This window comes from Aricia agestis, chromosome 9 (assembly GCF_905147365.1).
Source record: "Aricia agestis chromosome 9, ilAriAges1.1, whole genome shotgun sequence".
NCBI lineage: Eukaryota > Metazoa > Arthropoda > Insecta > Lepidoptera > Lycaenidae > Aricia > Aricia agestis.
In genome coordinates, this window is record NC_056414.1 from 4,861,320 (window position 1) to 4,880,019 (window position 18,700).

An 18,700-nucleotide genomic window follows, 5' to 3' on the forward strand; every position below is an offset into this window, starting at 1 on the left:
GTCGCACAAACAATGGTCGCTGTCAGTCTCGAGTTGTTATAATTTACTATTATTTATTCAACAAATGTACTTATCAATATAAAAAGTAGATGTTGTCCGATTCTCAACCCTAGCCGATATGCTCGCTAAGATTCACGAAAATCGGTCGAGCCGTTTCAGAGGAGTTCAATTACGCAAACGGCACACCGTGACACGAGAATTTTATATTATATTAGATATCTAAAGTTTGCAATTCTGACATTTATTGTCTTAAACCTGTAACCGAGTTGTGTAAACAAAAAATATGCGAGAAAACAAACAGTTTTGTTGGTCGTTCTGTGTCAGCCACAAGCCACAATGCGTCGCGTCGTGGCCGTTTTCATTAGAGCCACAACACGAATTTCGCGTTGTGGCTGTTTTACTATGAACACAACGCGATGTGAGCTATTTTTTCGCTCAATGAGCGATTTCGATCTTTGAGCGTAACATATACCTATATTATTGTACACAATATGTAATATAAAATAATCATAATAATATCTTATTAAAATTAAAAGATAGTTGCGATTTTTTGGCCGACTGTACATTGCTGCTTTTATAAATTGTAGAATTTCTAAGAAGAACAAAACTCGTATAAACTAAGCTACGACAAGAGTAAAAATACAATTTTTAACAAAACTAGGCCAAAACGCGTCCGTACTCCGTAGCCTGGACTGATGCCAAATTGGCGTTAATATCCGAGGAAGTCTTCACAGCATCTGATTGTCTTCTAGTGGGTTATCAACGAGCGCTGATACTTGCCAAGAGATCTCTGATCCATAGATCTATAGATCTATGCTGAGTATGCTCAAGTGGTCAGACCAGACACACGCTAATAAAATATGTTCTGTAATTTTCGATTCTAAGTTCTAACATAACTACTATTACTAAATAGGGTGAACATGACTAGTGATTGGACAGTACTAGTCATTGGACAGAGCACAAAAGGGTTGCACCAGAGGCTTGGTTAATGTTATGGTTATAGTTAAGGCTAAATTTAGCTTTAAATTTAACTTTAACCTTAACTTTGACCGGAGAAATTGACAGATGTCTGTTGCGTTTATTTTTTTATTCAAGCTACAGGTAACGGGATTGAGAGTATAAAAAATTTCATTATCCGTAAAAATCGATAGGAAAAATATTTCTTATATCACACAGTAAATTTTCACTAAAAAATGTCGATTTAAGTAGTTATGAGCGGTTATGGTTAAAGTTAAATATGGCGTCCTTAACCAGAGATTTGACGTTTCGCACTGTAGTTATAGTTAAAGTTACAGTTATAGTTAAAGTTAGTTGGTGCAACCCACCCTTAGTATAATATAATATTTATTAAGGTTGCTTTAAAAACTACCTTTTTTTCTTTAAAATCAGGCGTTCTATTACTTTAATAACAGGCAGTTTTAAAGGAATGTTAATAAATTTTGAGTTTGCTAATAAATTGTGCTTTGTCCAATGACTGGTTATGTCCAATCACTAGTCATTTACCCTACATAGATACTACGTAAACAAAACTATAGTTAGTATGAAAGTTGTAGTATTGGAGTTAGGTGAGGTAAGCAGTTAGCTAAACGAAATGCTCAATTTTTTACCATCTAAAAACCCAATCGTTTTAACTACAAACAAGCTCGATCTACGGTAGAATTTGGAAATTATGGAAAACGTAGTTTATCGCTTCTCTATTCATTATTGGTAAAATTTAAATTTGAAAATAAGTAGAATATACTATGATTCGTTAGGAAATAAAAACAAAATGGTGGCAAAACTACAGAACTTGGACTGCGTCACGCGCCATCCCACACTAAATAATAAATTCGTGAATGATGACTGATATTGGTCGTAAAGGCCGCATTTAAACAGAAACAAGCAAATTCTGACGAATTAATGAATTTATTTCGTTATATTGAACTGAATTTTAAAATGATACCGTTTAAAATCAGGCTTGAGAAATTCTACGAGAATTTAAAGTGGGAGAGCCATGCTTCGGCACGAATGGGCCGGCTCGACCGGATAAATACCACGTTCTCACAGAAAACCGGCGTGAAAACGGTGTTTCGCCGAGTGAGTGAGTTTACCGGAGGCCCAATCCCCTAACCCCTACTCTATTCCCTTCCCTGCCATTCCCTATTCCCTTCCCTACCCTCCCCTATTACCCTATTCCCTCTTAAAAGGCCGGCAACGCACTTGTAGCTCTACTGATGCTGCGAGTGTCCATGGGCGACGGAAGTTGCTTTCCATCAGGTGACCCGTTTGCTCGCTTGCCCCCTTATTTCATTAAAAAAATAAAAATAAAAAAATAACATCAACGGAAGACTCAAACTTTGAATACGTTTTTGTTATGCGGGCGCCAGACATGTGATCAAATACGCAAATTCGCCAAGTGTGGCACTGACATTTGCCTATTTGTGCAAAGTTTTTTGCTGGCATTTTCCTATTTGTGCAAAGTTTGCTCAAACTTTGAAGCCCATGTCTGGGGCCGGCTTAAGACCTTAGTTTTTAGGGTTCCGTAGTCAACAAGGAACCCTTATAGTTATAGTCCGTCTGTCTGTCTGTCCGCGGTTTTTCTCAGAGACTATAGGACCTACAAAGCTGTTATTTGGCACGAATGCACATATATTAATGATGCCGACAAAATGGTACATAAAATATTAAAAAAATATTTTTTTAATGGTAACTTCCCTACACATGAAGCGGGGATGAATTTTTTTTCGCGTCCACTCCATCGTCTGGGGTGTCTTTGGATAGGTTTTTTTTTAATTTCCGTTAAGGTATAGGTTTTTTTTTTAATTTCCGATTTATAGATCCGTTTGTGAAATATTCAGTTTTAAAGTGGAAAAATCGTTAGAGTCCAGTGTCCCCCCCCACTTCTACCAGCTAAAAAAATTTCACGGGAGTAGGAAATATGCTGAATTTAAAAGAAAACTATCACGGCTAAGAAGACTTCATAAGTTATTGAGCAATTGAGCAAAAAAAATATGTCCGGCGAAGTATAAAGGAACTTTTCGTTCAAATTCCTTAGAAAGTAACTGAGATGATGTTGTTAGTAGTGTAAAACACGTTATAAATGTACATTCATTGACCATACAAACATTTTAAAAAACTAGCGGGACTACGGAACCCTATATGGCGTGTGGCCCGACACGCACTTTTTTTTTACTGATCTTATTCTTAATAGAGTTAATTTGGTACCAGAGAAGGAATTGGTAAAAATGTATGATGTAAAGTTTAGTTTTAACATCTATCTATTATTATCTAAAAAGGGAAGTAATTAAGTAGTTTTTGTGTAGAATGCAGCCAGTAGTCTTAACTTGCTAAGTTATTGTATAGATACATTGTGTCTAAAACGAGCGAAATTTAACGTGAATTACAATTCTAATGACTAGTTTGAAAAACAAAAAGACTTATAACAATAGACTAAACCTTGACAAAATATTTGACCAAATACACGGTAGAGCTTCGTTTTAGTTCTCATGTTAGACTTGTAATATCACTATTTCGAAGTTTGTTTTGTTTATTGTATTGTGTTTTAATGCTCTAAGTATTATGTTAACTTTGTAACACCTCGTCTGTACTTTGTTAAGAATAGCGAAATAACTTTAAAAATACGTGTGACACTCGGGGACTGCCGCGGTAAAGCTATTGCATTAGCTTTGTCCACACTGTGCCTTTTTCTGTTCGTCAAGGGCATGCGTTATAGCGAGTCAACAGCGAACGTGAGGCATGCCCGCGACGCATGTCTTCTGACCGTATCCAAAACTTCAAAAATGACAATTTTGGCGTTGCGTTCCTTGACGTATTCAATTAATGAATGCGCCAATATGAAAGTTGATGACGGAAGATGAAAGTGTACAGTGTGGACATAGCTATTGCATTATTTTCAACGCAAAATTATAATTCGCATACGTCTAGTCGCACGCACACACACACCATGCCGATAGACGCACGGCAACGCCGAGTCCGCGCTCAAGCCCGCGATAAAAGCTATACAATAGCTAATAGCCTAAAAAACTGTTTATAATAAAATTAGGTAAGCATACAGAGGGGGTAAAATGGTCGCTTTGAAGAATCATGATATGAATTATAATATGATTCATTTTTCTAAAATCGCAAAATGCAACTATGATTTGACATTTGTCAGTTTGACAGTTTTGACAATTCATTTGCTGAATTGATTGAGAGGAATTGCTAAATGTGACCATTTTAGCCCCGCAGTACTATCTGACCCGCGCGGTTTTGTCTGCGTGATCGTCATCCCCCCCTTTTCACCCCCTATTCCGCATTAAATGTTTTTCCTGTTAAATCACTATTTGTTGCAGAAAATCGCAACAAAATCCTTGTTTAGTTTCAAAAATAATCATACATAGATAAAATAAGAAACTTAATTTTTAATGTAACACTAATAGTTATAGTAGCTTTAATACTAATATTACACTTTTAGTATAAAAAAAAAGAAAAAAAAATTGATGCGAGCGATCGCGCCGTGACCCCCACAGAGTCAATTTTGTCACACGCAAAGCATTTTTTATCGGTTGACGACTCGACGCGGTAGAAAAATATCTTCTCATATTATGTAGGACAGACAAAAACAGCTGAGGCAGCTGAGTCGATTAAAACTTTACTTATATCCAAACTTTATAAGACTATGGAGAAAGATCATGAAATCTCCCATCGCCCCTATATATGCTATAAATTATAATATTACGAGTATTCTACGCTATAAAGACAAAATAAAGTAGGATAAAAATCCGATGACATCTACTTTTGTTCACGGTGAACGTTAAAAACTAGCTATCTAAACATTTACCGCACTGAATATGGATAGATCACAGACTATTATGGACATTAGGAATAGACATGAATTTTGAACTTATCCTTGCCAAACCTATTACTTATAGACTTTCTTATACTTTTAGTGGGCTGTATCAGATTTTAACGTAAGCCTTACAACAAAACGTAGAGCAAAATAGCGCGCGGTTCTACCAGCGTAAAAATTGTATCACGCGTAAACTGTAAAAGTATTCTGCGTCTTGCCCCGTGGTCTACTCTATAGTCTATACATTGTACCTTGTACTTATAGTCAGGGTTCCCTAGAAAGATTTTTTTTTATTACTATCAAGCTTTTTTTTTGAGTATCTTCTTTTGGTAAGACGAACAACATTGTTATCTGCGAAAAATCTTGAAAGTGGTAGCTAACAGGAATAGAAAGGATTTCATACTTTGACTTGATGGTCCTAAAATATGGATTGTTCTATTTGTAGTCAACCAAGTTTTGTTAATTACAGAACCCCAAAACGGAACCCTAATCAGCGGACTTTTTGTATATTGGTAGGTTAATAGTTATATAATTTAAGAGTAACATTGTCCTACAAATAGAACAATCCATATTTTAGAATCATCAAACACCTAAAACGTAGAGAACGAAAGTGGTAGCTAACTGAGACCTTTCTATCTCAGTTAGCTACCACTTTCGAGATTTTTCGCAAATAAAAATGTTGTTCGTCTCAAAATGAAGCTACTCACAAAAAATTCGCTTGGTAGTTATTAAAAAAAATCTAGGGCTCCCGGACTATATTTTTTCTCCATATAGGTAACTACAAGTTTTTACATCTTTTTTTATATAATATTATACTAGTCTTTTGATCTACAAGGTATTGTAGAATATCAAAACATACCTGGCGCTAAGTTCCCTCTGGGCTTGGCTCCCAATATCGCGAGGTTGACGTTGGCTTTCCGTCCGTCTATGATGGGGTTGGGGTCCTTGCATGCTCGCTCCGCCGCCGCCCGGTCTCCCATTATCACCTGCAAGAGTACATCATCGTTATCAATACAGGAATTTATAAAGAGACGTCGGTTGTGTCTTTGGTTTCTACTAGGAGCTTTTGGTAGAGAGTGGTTTGCGCATATTTGCGGCATCTATTTGGTATCACCTGGAGGCTGGAAGAGTACCATCGTTGTCGACACAGGAATTTATAAGTTTGGGACGTCAGTTGTTTCTTTGATTTATTTCATGCCTTTGCTAAATATCTATGGTAGACGTAAGCGCCGCGCCCTCATGCGCCCTGGTGCGCCGTGGAAAGGCAAGAGGGTCGATCCTCTATTTCATCATTACCCGAAACCACAAATATTATAAAATGAAATTATTATATGAATTACAAAGCTTATTTATGTTACATCTTTTTGTAATAGCTAGGTAAAGTAGGGCGCCGTGATAAAATATTGAACTAGTAACTGCGCCGCAGGCTGAAAAAGATTGGGAACCTCTGATATACTTAGTCTATTCTCAACAAAGAATAATTTCGTAGGCTACCCAAGTTTTTATGCCCTTACCTGAACAAAAAATAAGGTTTATAAAAGAATACGAGCAATTTAATAATATTAAAATAAACTTAACATAAAAAGGCAAATTTGAAATTGACGAGTTCTTGTCCTTTTTTTCTACATCATGAATTTATTCATGCTTCATGGTAAATGCATTGTAAGCAAATCATCCTGTATTAATTAAGTTGTAGATTTTGTTACTGTTGTATAGTGTGGACGAGTGATTAAGTTTCTATCAGTTTTAAATACAACAACTGAACCTACTCTTCCATGGCTGGCAGTGGCTAGGATAATTGACATAATATTATTTTTTTGTAGCTATTGCCACAATTGACCTTATCGATCTCTTACTCTTTAGGTGTATTATACCGTACATAAAATCATCAATATGCTAAGTACTCACATACGGTTTTGCTCGATAGTTTTACTCCAAATCGAGCAATAACCACCGTGTGGACCGCAAAACTGTCAGCTCGAAGGCTCGCTTCGGGCCGGCTCGATGGAATTAAATATGTATGTCAAATATGTCATTTCCTTCGATTCGGAGTAAAACTATCGAGCAAAACCGTATGTGAGTACTTAGCAATATTACGTTAGCCGGCTACCGGAGCCACATTTCTTGGCGAGCCTATGCCCAAGGTATAGATTGAATTTGGGTACAGATTGCTCGGATTGCTTTCGCTGCTGTTGTTTTAAAAGTATATTATCGTAGCACAGTAATCGAACACAAACCTTACTATACAGAGTTCTGCATTAAATCGATTTTATACAAAAGCAGTGACGCTGTCACCGAATTAACAATTGTAATGCATACCCCGGGTCGCCACCTACCAGCCAAACCTGACCCCGCAAATGTCCAATAAAACAAACACTTCCATGTGAATACGCGGAGGCGCAGGGTTCAAGCTAGCTGGGCGGAATACGAACAAAATGATGACCTTGATACGGAAGGCGCAGTAAAAAACACATTTGTTTATGGAAAATTCTGTCATTGAAAATCAGGGGGACTCGAAAAAACCTGCGGCGGGGCATTTGTAGGCAGTAAAATGGATATTTGTGTGATTTCGTTACCATTTTACAATCTTACTAACCTAACTTGCGATACTTTTTAAGTCCAAGTAAAATGATCTACTTTTTGCTATAGGATCATAATATGATTCTCCAAAGCGACCATCTTAGCCCCGCTGCTATCTTGGTAGCACATTATTTTTTTAACCGAGACCTTCACAGATTAAACAATTTGCCATCTCATGCACAAATATAAATTTAATTCTTTTTTATACGAAAAGCGTTTATCAAGCGTTATAATGAGCATTAGGCACGCCGATAACGGTTATCGAAAGCTAGATTACTATTGGTTTACAAACACACCTACCTTAAGAATTGGAAATTTTCGCGAAATAAAAGTTATTGAGTTTATTATATACTTAATCCAGACTTAATGCTATGTGAAGTATTCCCTGGAATAAATAGTCGAAGACTACACTTTGTGTTGTATTCTCTAATCTCTTAACGACGATTAAATGTACAATATATCAAAGGAATTGATTCATATTATGCAAATGGCGGACCAAATTTTTTAAAAGTAGGAATATGTTAAGTTAATTCGTAATTACTTGACACTGACTACCAAATAACGTAAATACGTTGCCTAATCGATATCTGTAATAGTTCGTAATATAATTTATTGCTAGTATACTAGACTGAGTATTTCTTACTAGAAATTCATAAACCATCAAAAATTAACTATGCAATCGTCAAGAGCAATACAAAAACCAATTGCTCGTTTATTTCACCGCGTTAACTGATAACAGATAAGTTAACTACAGTTAGTTAGAACCAGTTAAACTTAAACCTACTTTTGGTTTCCTGTGATAAAGTGAAAGTGCTTTTAGTGCTTTACCGACATATATCTAAGTAATAGAAATGACATGAGCTATCTTCTGACGTTAACTGTATTGAGTAGAATTTAATTTACATACCGCCGTACTCAGAGACATTTAATTATGATTAACTTTCAATTTAATGAAGAGTTTGACAGATAATGTATAGGGCTTATGTCAAAATTTTGAATTAATTACAATTAAGTAATTAATATTCCACTCTGAGTGCGGCAGATAGTAATGTTATGTCAGCAAAGTAAACAGAATTAAAAGAATACAGATAATATTATACCTACGAGTACTTATATAAAAGTTTATTATTTTGAATATCATGATTTATGAAACAATAATTACTACGGAATTTAAAACCTTTTAATGTTGTATCTAAAAAATAAATTCCCCCATTTTTTGTAAGTCGCTTAAAGTTAAGTCGCAAAAAAACTAGTGTTGCATAAACTCTTTCTTCAATATTTCTTGTATAGTATTTCTTTTCTCTGGACACTGGGCCTTAAAATATAATAACCTATTAATAATACTATACCGTATACAGAATGAGATAAACTTCTGATATATGGATGCAACGAGATACGAGCTACGCCGTAGCCGCGTAGGCGGGTCCCGGCCAGAGACGCCCAACAGTTTCATCTCAATGCCCGCCCGCCTTTACTAAATACCTATCTCAACATTTATCTTGTTTTGGTACTGACCCGGCTAACTTTGTTTTGCTAATATACGTTGCCCATACAATAGACTATACTATAACATTAGACTATACAATAACATTATAAATGCGAAATTAGTGTGTCTATCTATCTGTTACCTCTTCACGTCCAAACCGCTGAACCGATTTTGCTGGTATGGACTATGGAGTCCCGGGAAAGGACAGGTCCTTTAGGATACTTTTTGTCCCGGAAAAATGTACGGTACCCGGCTCCCGCGCGATAAACGAATCGAACAAATTTTGGCGCAACGGAGTTACGAGCATCACCTAGTACTATTTTAAAAGATCCTATCGAATAATTCTAGTTTTAAAGATCTAAGAATAATCTTGTATCTTTAAACGAGAAATTCTTATATATATGTATAATGTACATATACAATGTGTCCCGACACCGGTGTCCGATCCTTTAATGTCGTGATCTATGGCATATTTTATCGACAAATTGGCCCTCATTTTTTTTCTCTCTCTAATTGAAAAATGGCAGCCATTTTAGTTTTTATCGGGCTTTCACACTAATCTGACCAGAACTGCTCTTGTAAATATCCTATAAAGATAAAAAAGGTCTCATTTGATAGCTAAATTTGTGGACTACGCTTACACAGGCCATATGTTATAAATTTCGTGGAATTAAACATAGAAAAACCCAAGTTTAAGAAAAAAAAATGTGTATTTATTATTAATGGCTTTTTGTAAAAAATCTAGCACATTAAACTGGTTCTTTTTTATTTTTAAAAGATAGAGAAAGTTTTCATCTTCTAAAATTCTTTTACTTCAATGTTTTATGTCAGATAGTTTAGAAGTTATAACGATTTTCTTATGATGAGGTGGTCAGATTAGTATGAAGCCAGAGAAAATTTTTTTTTTCAAAAGTTGGAGAAAAAAATAATTTGAAAGCCAATTTGTCACTAATATAAGCCATACATCATGAGTTCAAATTTTTTTTTCTCATACTTTTGAAAATATTTTTTTTCTCTGGCTTCATACTAATCTGACCACCTCATCGTAAGAAAATCGTTATAACTTCTAAACTATCTGACTTAGAGCATTAAAGTAAAAGAATTTTAGAAGATGAAAACTTCCTCTATTTAAAATAAAAAATAACCAGTTTAATCTGCTAGATTTTACCACAAAATGCCATTAATAAAAAATACACATATTTTTTTTCTTAACCATGGGTTTTTCTATGTTTAATTCCACGAAATTTATAACATATTGCCTATGTAAGCGTAGTCCACAAATTCAGCTATCAAATGAGACCTTTTTTATCTTCATAGGATATTTACATGTGAAGTACTGGTCAGATTAGTGTGAAAGCCCGAGAAAAATTAAAATGGCTGCCATTTTACAACCGTGAGAGAGAGAAAAAATTTTAGAGCCAATTTGTCGATAAAATATGCCATAGATCATAACATTAAAGGATTGGACACCGGTGTCGGGACACATTGTATATAATTGGCATATCGGAATCGGCTCCAACGATTTTCATGAAATTTAGTATATAATGGGTTTCGGGGGCGATAAATCGATCTAGCTAGTAATCATTTTTGGAAAATGTCATTTTATTCGTGTTTTATCGAATACCGAGCAAATCTAGTTATAAATATACAACTTACTGGTTTAGAATATTTATATAATTAAGTTGTTACCACATTTGCGTAGAATCCAGATATTATCTCATGTAAACTAGACGTGACAAGTACTATCGATAATATTCCATTTTAAGATCGGTCAAGTAACTGAGATTCACTCTTTTTTATATTTTTTATAATAAAATGAAAACGACCGCGCTAGTGCTGAGGGCTTCACTATCAGATGACATGTTTTGTTCCCGATACCTACTTCAGCACGTAGACGTTCCCTGACTACACGTTTAAAGCATTTTAAACCCTATCACCAGGACTTTTAAGTGTACTAACGTTAATAGACACTAATGAAAATAATTTGAAGATTATTAAAGGTTTAGATAATTAATTTTAAGTTGTTAAACTTATGCAGGTGTTGGCTACCATTTGGTTTGTACTTTTTAATGGAGATTAGGGAATGATTATTCGAATATTTTCGAATACTTATTTAAAAAAAATCTAATATATTCGAATAATAACATTCCCTAATGGAGATTTACGCTGGTGTTTAAAATTTTAATATCCCTAATAGTAAGAGCATTTGGAAGACAAACAATGTGATAATGATATGAATTAATTTAATACATACAAAGGATTGAAGACATAAATTATTTGATATTAGATTTTTCATTTAAAGTTTAAACTTAACATAACTAAACTTTAAGTTAATAAAATGTACTTTTCAGTTAGTCAATCTGCAATACCATCATTACTAAATAGTTACGTAATATTTACTAATTTAAAAAAGTTAAATATTAGGTAATATCTGGTAAATTATAATACCCTTAAACCCAATTTGATTACTGTGGCTTCCTATCGGATAACTGTCACGCCAATAGCTGATTAAATATTATTATTTTGATAAAAAATAAAACATAAGTAATATTATTATTACTTTTTTCGTGTTGTTTTATATATTGTTATATATACAGATTTTTTCTTTATTATGTTCTCAATTTTTTGTTTTTATTTCATACAATCGCAATTTTTTGTTTTTATTTCTTTAATGTGTTTTAGTCATTAAGGCTCAAAGGTTGGGTTGCACCAGAGGCGTGGTTAAAGTTAAAGATATGGTTATAGTTAAGGCTAAATTTACCTTTAGCTTTAACCATAACTTTGACCGGAGAAATTGATAGATGACAGCTGATCCAACAAGGTTATAAATGAACGTGGGCGGGGGCGCTGCTGGTAAAGGAGAACTGTCAAAAATGGCGTTTTTGTATGATGACAGCGTTAGTTCCTTTTTTCGCCACGTGCATTTAAAACCTTGTCGAGCTCTATAATGGTTATGGTTAAATATGGCGTCTTGGTGGCGTCAATTTTTAACTTTAACCAAAGATTTGTCATTTTGCATTGTAGTTAAAGTTATAATTAAAGTTAGTTGGTGGAACCCAACCTTAATGTGTTTATTTTCGTCATTTTATTCATTATAATTATTTTCATATTACTATATTGTTTGTATCTTTTTGTAATCATTATAAACATTTTTATTTGTTTCACTAAATGGTATTGTTATTACATCATTTGATACACACAAAAGTGTGTTACATTTTTTAGTTTCAAAATTTGATAAAATGAAGTATCGACTGTAATGATATATTACTACTGGGCACTTTATTAACTACTTATTATAATATAATAATAATGAATATTATATTGTCATTGGATTGCTCATTTTTAAAAAAGGTGAAAATAGTTTACCATCCCTGCTTCTTACGATTTTTTATGAAGCTTGCCATAATATTTATTTTTTTAATTTTTTATTTATTATCATAAGAAACACATAATTTTCTATAACTACTCTCCATATACTATAAAGGCATGTTTACAATTTTCGTCCGCAAAGTAAACAAGCCAGAATAAAATCCATCAAGCAATTTAAAAAATGTTTTAGAATTTAGATTACTTATTGAGAGTTGAGACAAACGCTATCTTCTTTATCAGCTATCGTTAGTTAAGGTTGCCGATTTAATTCCGAGCCTTTAAAGGAGTCTTAACAATGCCTAAAGCGCAAGTCTGGAAATTGTACAATCACTTGGAGTGACACAGACGCGGTGCAATTATTGCAGGCTCGGATGTAGTCGAGGGTGCAAGGGCCCCGCCAGGGCCACGCGCGGGCCCTCCCTTAGGGCCCACCCCAGCCGAATTGGAAATGGGGTTGTGATTCATTTCCCACGAACTCGCCCTTCATACGCTTCTATTATATTAAATGTTCGGCTCCGAAATTATGCTCGCACTATTTCCTTATCGATCCGAGCTCGGCGTGCCCGAGTCCTACGAATTCTATTTTAGCCCGGTGGCCGGTGCAATCTGCTACCATAAACTGCGAAACGTTCGCTACTGAATATAATTTACGTGTAAAAGTTAAAACTGCGTGGAAGCGGCTCCCGCGCGCCACCAGCGAGGTATCGCCACTCGGCAGGTACGCGATAAGGTGATACGTTTCAGGCCAACGCGACAACGGCGCGCGAGCATGTTTACGTGTCACTTAAAATTCAGTTTTCAGTCGCCACTCGCCACCTTCGACTGAACATTCCAGCGCACGAATGAAACTTACGAATCCGTATCCTCTGCTTTTACTCGTCTGTCTGTCCGTGATGACGACCGCCTCCTCGATGTCGCCGTACACCGCGAAGTGTTCCCGCAGGCTCTTGTCTGTCGTGTGGTAGGGGAGGCCGCCGACGAATAGCTTCGTCCACGTCGTGTCCTTCTGCCCGGGGAGGGCGCCCAGGGTGAGCAGCCCCTCGGACTCGGCCGGCAGAGCGCCCGCCATCAACATTCCTTGCACCGCCTCCGTCGCGCCGGCCACCGTTTCACAGGAAGAAAACACTGTCACCCGCTTCGGCGGATGTTCGCGAGTTAATATGCGTGCGTGCGTGCGTCGCGGGCGAGTGTGGAGCGCGGACTGACGTCGCGTCGCACGTGGCGCTTCAGTACTAATTTTAACCCCCCGCCCCTGGCCCCCGGCCCGCGCCCCGCGGCCAGATGCGTCCGCCACATGCGGTGCCCTACTGCCTGCCACCCTCCCATCATGATACGCCTCGTTATCACACTCCTTTCAACCTTAAATTTCTCCTGAATAAAACTTCTTTCAAATTTACACGACATACAAAATGGCCAAACGAGCACTGAAGTGCAAATAAAATTTTCAGTAGGTAAGATAATTTTCCTGTAGCAAAGAACGTCTTCTAGACTAGACAGTTTTCTTTGTTTTTCGTTTGTCTTAGAATTATTATTATCGTGCGAAAGAAAAATGTTATGGACCCCTGCTTCAGGATTTGCAGGCCATTCATATCTTACAGAAAGAAATATTCAATTCATTCACAAAAATATTATTGAATGAACGTCTTAGTTTTTGACCTTATTGTCATTGTTTACAGGATTATTAAGATTCGAATCAATATTTGGTGTGTAAAGTAAACATCCGTATTAAAACTGGAATGTTCTTATCTGGGATAGCTGTGGACTGTGGTAAAAAATTACATCTTGATAAAAGTTCTATCCCTTCGCCTTCGTACTTAGTTCAGTGATATCAGACGAAGTAGGTCTCGAGTAGTGTGTGGTCTTGGAAATGTCAGCGTTATCATTATAAACCACTGAGGTAATAAGTACTTAGTACGTGTTATAAACATTGTACCATCGAGGAAGTTGATTCCTATGCAATTGACAGACCAACGTTGTTTGGTGTTTAGGAATATGTCAATTCAGTGTTAATTGTGATCTGTCAGCTGGGTTTGACGTAACGCAACCAAACTACTTAGGTCCCCAATTTGCATAGGAATCAACTTCTCTGATGGTACATTGAGAGAATTATAGGTGTGGGACATTGTGTCCGTTGTAGCCATCTCTCTGGCTCTGTGGGTGAGCGCGTTGGTAGCTCAAGCTGGGGGTCACGGGTTCGAATCCCACCGACGGAACAAAAAGTTTCAAAGTTCTTGGGTCATGGATGTGTATTAAATATGTGTATCATATAATAAAAATCTTAAATACTTATATGTATAGTATAAAGGTATTAAATATATTTCCGTTGTCTGGTACATGTAACACAAGTCCAATCAGGTACTTACCACGGGCCCAGACTGATGTGGTGTAAAGCGTCCATAGATTACATACATAATAAAATTATTATTATCATTATCTATTTGTATCGGATAACTCGACGCCTAGGCCCGTCATTGCCTCATTTTCCTTGGAGATCGGATGCTAAAATGTTTCTTGATGGACGTATTTTTTTCGGTTAGTTCTTTTTAATTAGGTAAGATAATATAATATATTAACTTTTAACTATCCATAAACCTCTTAAAGGCGTTGCTATTTCTACTAGATGTCTTCAACATGTCCTGTACTTTTTTTGGCACTACCAGGACCCTGGGCGCCGAAAAAATTTCGGCCAAGGCGCTGGTAGTGCTAAAACCGGCACTGATCAAGTTCAACCAACATCACAACAATGACTTCACATAACCCAACCAAACTGACGTGGGAGAGCCATGCTTCGGCACGAATGGGCTCACAGAAAACCGGCGTGAAACTGCGCTTGCTTTACCCTCCCCTATTACCCTATTCCCTTTTAAAAGGCCGGCAACGCACCTGCAGCTCTTCTGATGCTGCAAGTGTCCATGGGCGACGGAAGTTGCTTTCCATCAGGTGACCAGTTTGCTGGTTTGCCCCCTTATTTCATTTAAAAAAAACCGGCCAAGTGCGAGTTGGACTCGCCCATGAAGGGTTCCGCAGCAGCAATAATGTTTATTTCTATGAAATTAAAAGGTTTTTGATTAATTTTTATATTTCAGTTGATTTAATGAAAGTTTCATTAAGGTTTACCATTTATGACGTATAAAAAAAACTACTCGCTAGATCTCGTTCAAACCAATTTTCGTTGCTAGTTTTTATAGTAAAGTACATCATATATTTTTTTTAGAATTATCATGAACTACTTTAGAAGTTAGAGGGGGGGACACACATTTTTCCACTTTGGAAGAGTATCTCTCGCAAACTATTTAGGTTAAAAAAAATGATATTAGAAACCTCAATATGATTTTTAAATACCTATTCATAGATACCCCACACGTATAGGTTAGATGAAAAAAAAATTTTTTTTGTTTCAGTTGTACCTATGGGGACCCCTAAAATTTTTAATATTTTTTCCATTTTTATACCAAAATCCTAATGCGGTTCACAGATTACATCTACTTGCCAAGTTTCAATAGTATAGCTCTTATAGTTTCGGAGAAAAGTGGCTGTGACATACGGACGGGCAGACAGACAGACAGACAGACATGACGAATCTATAAGGGTTCCGTTTTTTGCCATTTGGCTACGGAACCCTAAAAATTACGTTGGCCCGCTACCTGCCTCAATTTCCCTGACACATGCGGTCTATTAAATTAAACAGCACTGAATAACTTCTAGTAACAATAAGTAAACATCTAGTAATAACAGTGGTTTAAACTCCGTTCAAGCTAACCCCACGTAACTAGTGTCGGGTTACACAGGAAGGCGTGTGGGTCGAGGCACCATTGTACTTCCGTCACTTCCTCAGTTCACACTTTTCCTTTTTTACCGTCCTTCAACACTTATTGAATTGTTTAAAAAAAATTAAAGGAAAGCGAACCGTAATTTTTATTGTCATACTTTATTATGTCCAAAGAACGTAGCATAAATAATTCTTAACAAAAAAAAATCGGCCAAGTGCGAGTTGGACTCGCGCACGAAGGGTTTCGTACCACAATAGAGCAAAAATAGGCTGAAAATTGTGTTTTTTTTATATGGGAATTGGGAGCCCATTATTTCATTTCTTTAAATTTTATTACAAATTATTAACGTACAAATAAAACTGAGTATTTAGTGAATATTTCAAGTGCCTATGTATTGCCGTATTGATATCGAGCAAAAAATAGCAAAAAAATCATGTTTGTTGTATGGGAGCCCCCCTTAAATATTTAATTTATTTTGTTTTTAGTATTTGTTGATATAGCTGCAACAGATATACTTACACAATCTGTGAAAATTTCAGAAGTCTAGCTATAGCGGTTCTTGAGTTGAGTTGCCTGGAGACACACAGACAGACGGCTGATGGACAGACATCGAAGTCTTAGTACGGAACCCTAAAAACGACTTTAAATAGTGTTTCCTTATCAAAGAAGGAATCATCAAAATCGGTTCACAATAATAATTAACGACAAAGTTAGACGGGAGCAAAGTTGAATTGAGAACTCATCTACTTTTTAAAGTCGATTTAAAAGTACTAAATGACGATTGACGCCCAAATTCATTTATCGTACGGGAACCGCATATTTTTCTGCAACAAAAACTATATCCTATGTCATGGGCGTACCCAGGGGGGGGGGCACGGGGGGCAGCTGGAAGATAAAATAAACGTCAATTTTCCTACCAAGTGGGAATTAAAAAGTAAAAACGTGTTACCTACTCTGCGCAAAATAAAGTGTTGGAAACAAAGTATATTAACTATATTTTCAGTCAGACTAATAAAATTAAATTTTCATGATTTTTTGTTTCAATATACCAGACCGACCACCCCCCTAGCTGAAATCCTAGGTACGCCCATGTCCATACGATACGAGGTACAAGTTACAACACATTATAATATGTATATTGTATAATTTAAATTTTAAACCCGTTTAGCCGTGAGGAATGAGGATATCCTTTGCTTGTGAGTTAACGTAAAGTTTCTGAAATGGAAATCTGGATATTCCATGTCCTATGCCAGGTTTCTAGCCGCAGCTGTGAATAGATAAGTTTCCTGTTCACAACCCGAAAGCGAGCACTTTGGACTAATATTTGTAGTCCCTGGTAGTGCCAAGGACGTTTTAGGGTTCCGTAGTCAACAAGAAACCGTTATGGTTTCAGTCTGTCCGTCCGTCTGTCTGTCTGTCCGTCTGTCTGTCCGCGGTTTTCCTCAGAGACTATAGGACATACAAAGCTGTAATTCGGCATGAATGCACATAATTATTGGTTCCAACAAAATGGTATTACACAATGTGTAACAAAAATAAGTGATAATACTTTAGGGTGTGTACGTGTTCCTTGTAGAGAGTTCACTGTGAAAGTAGCAGCTCAGAAAGACGAATTTTTGTTTTCACTTTTGTATGGGCAAGGGCCCGAGCGTCACGAGTTTCCATACAAAAGTGAAAAAAAATTTGGTCTTTCAGCGCTGCTACTTTCACCATGAACTCTCTACAAGGAACACGTACACACCCTAAAGTATTATCACTTGTTTTTGTTACACCCTATATATAATATAAAATCTTTAAAAAAAATTATGGGACCTCCTCTACACATCAGCGGGGTTGATTTTTTTTGCGCCCACCCCACCGTCAACCGTGTGGGCTGTCGTTGGATAGGTTTTTTTTAATATTACGAGTATTCATGATCATTTTCCGATTTAATTATTTTGTGAAATATGAAGTTTTAAAGTGGAATAAATCGTTAGAGTTCAGTGGCCCCCCTTCTACCAGCTAAACGGTTGCTTCTAGAAATGTGTAAAAAATCCCGAGAGTAGGAAATATTATGCTGAATTAAAAAGGAAAACTATTTACTACTTCATAAGTTATTAAGTAATAATTGATCAACTTAAAAAGAATATTCGGCGAAGTTTAAAGGAACTTTTCGTTCAAATTAATTTGAACCTAACTGAGATTAGTGTAAGCCGTAAGGCATCCATTACACGGTAAGTTTTGCTGTCAGTTTTACCACAATCATGGGGTAACTGATGGATAACCTACCGTGTAACTTGTAAGAGCGTGACCACAGCGTGACAGACGTTTGCTTGAAGTTGATTGACGAAAATCTAGATATTATCTTGATTTTTGCTTCATGAAACCTTCGCGACTCACGAGTTTTGAGTGAGTGTTGTTACATCTGACAAAATAGGAAAAAAATTAGAAACGTATACCTTTGAAAATTTTGGCTTTGACTGACATAAAACTGAAGAGAATTGAGTGACCGTCTAATACCATTCGTCAGTCCATCAGTCACCATCAGTCAAACATAATTCATGATTGACGGAATTGACTGTCGCTTGCATGAGCGTGTAATGGATGCCTAAAAACACGATATAAATGTCCTGTCATTGACCTATCAAAAATTAGCAGTACCACGGAACCAGACGGAACCCTATATTG

General features: G+C 36.4%; 1 protein-coding gene across 2 annotated transcripts in view; it reads right to left on the bottom strand.

Annotated features, from left to right (window-relative positions):
• Positions 1–13,481, bottom strand: part of LOC121730120 (RNA-binding protein 38-like) — a 37,264-nt gene extending 23,783 nt beyond the window's left edge. For both annotated transcript variants that reach the window (XM_042118986.1, XM_042118984.1), the window contains exons 1-2: positions 13,117–13,481; positions 5,688–5,814 (exon numbers count right to left, since the gene is read on the bottom strand). In XM_042118986.1, the coding sequence (XP_041974920.1) occupies positions 5,688–5,814; positions 13,117–13,338 (349 nt within the window). In that variant the 5' untranslated portion in view covers positions 13,339–13,481. The remainder of the gene's footprint in view (positions 1–5,687; positions 5,815–13,116) is intronic.
• Positions 13,482–18,700: the final 5,219 nt, after the last annotated feature.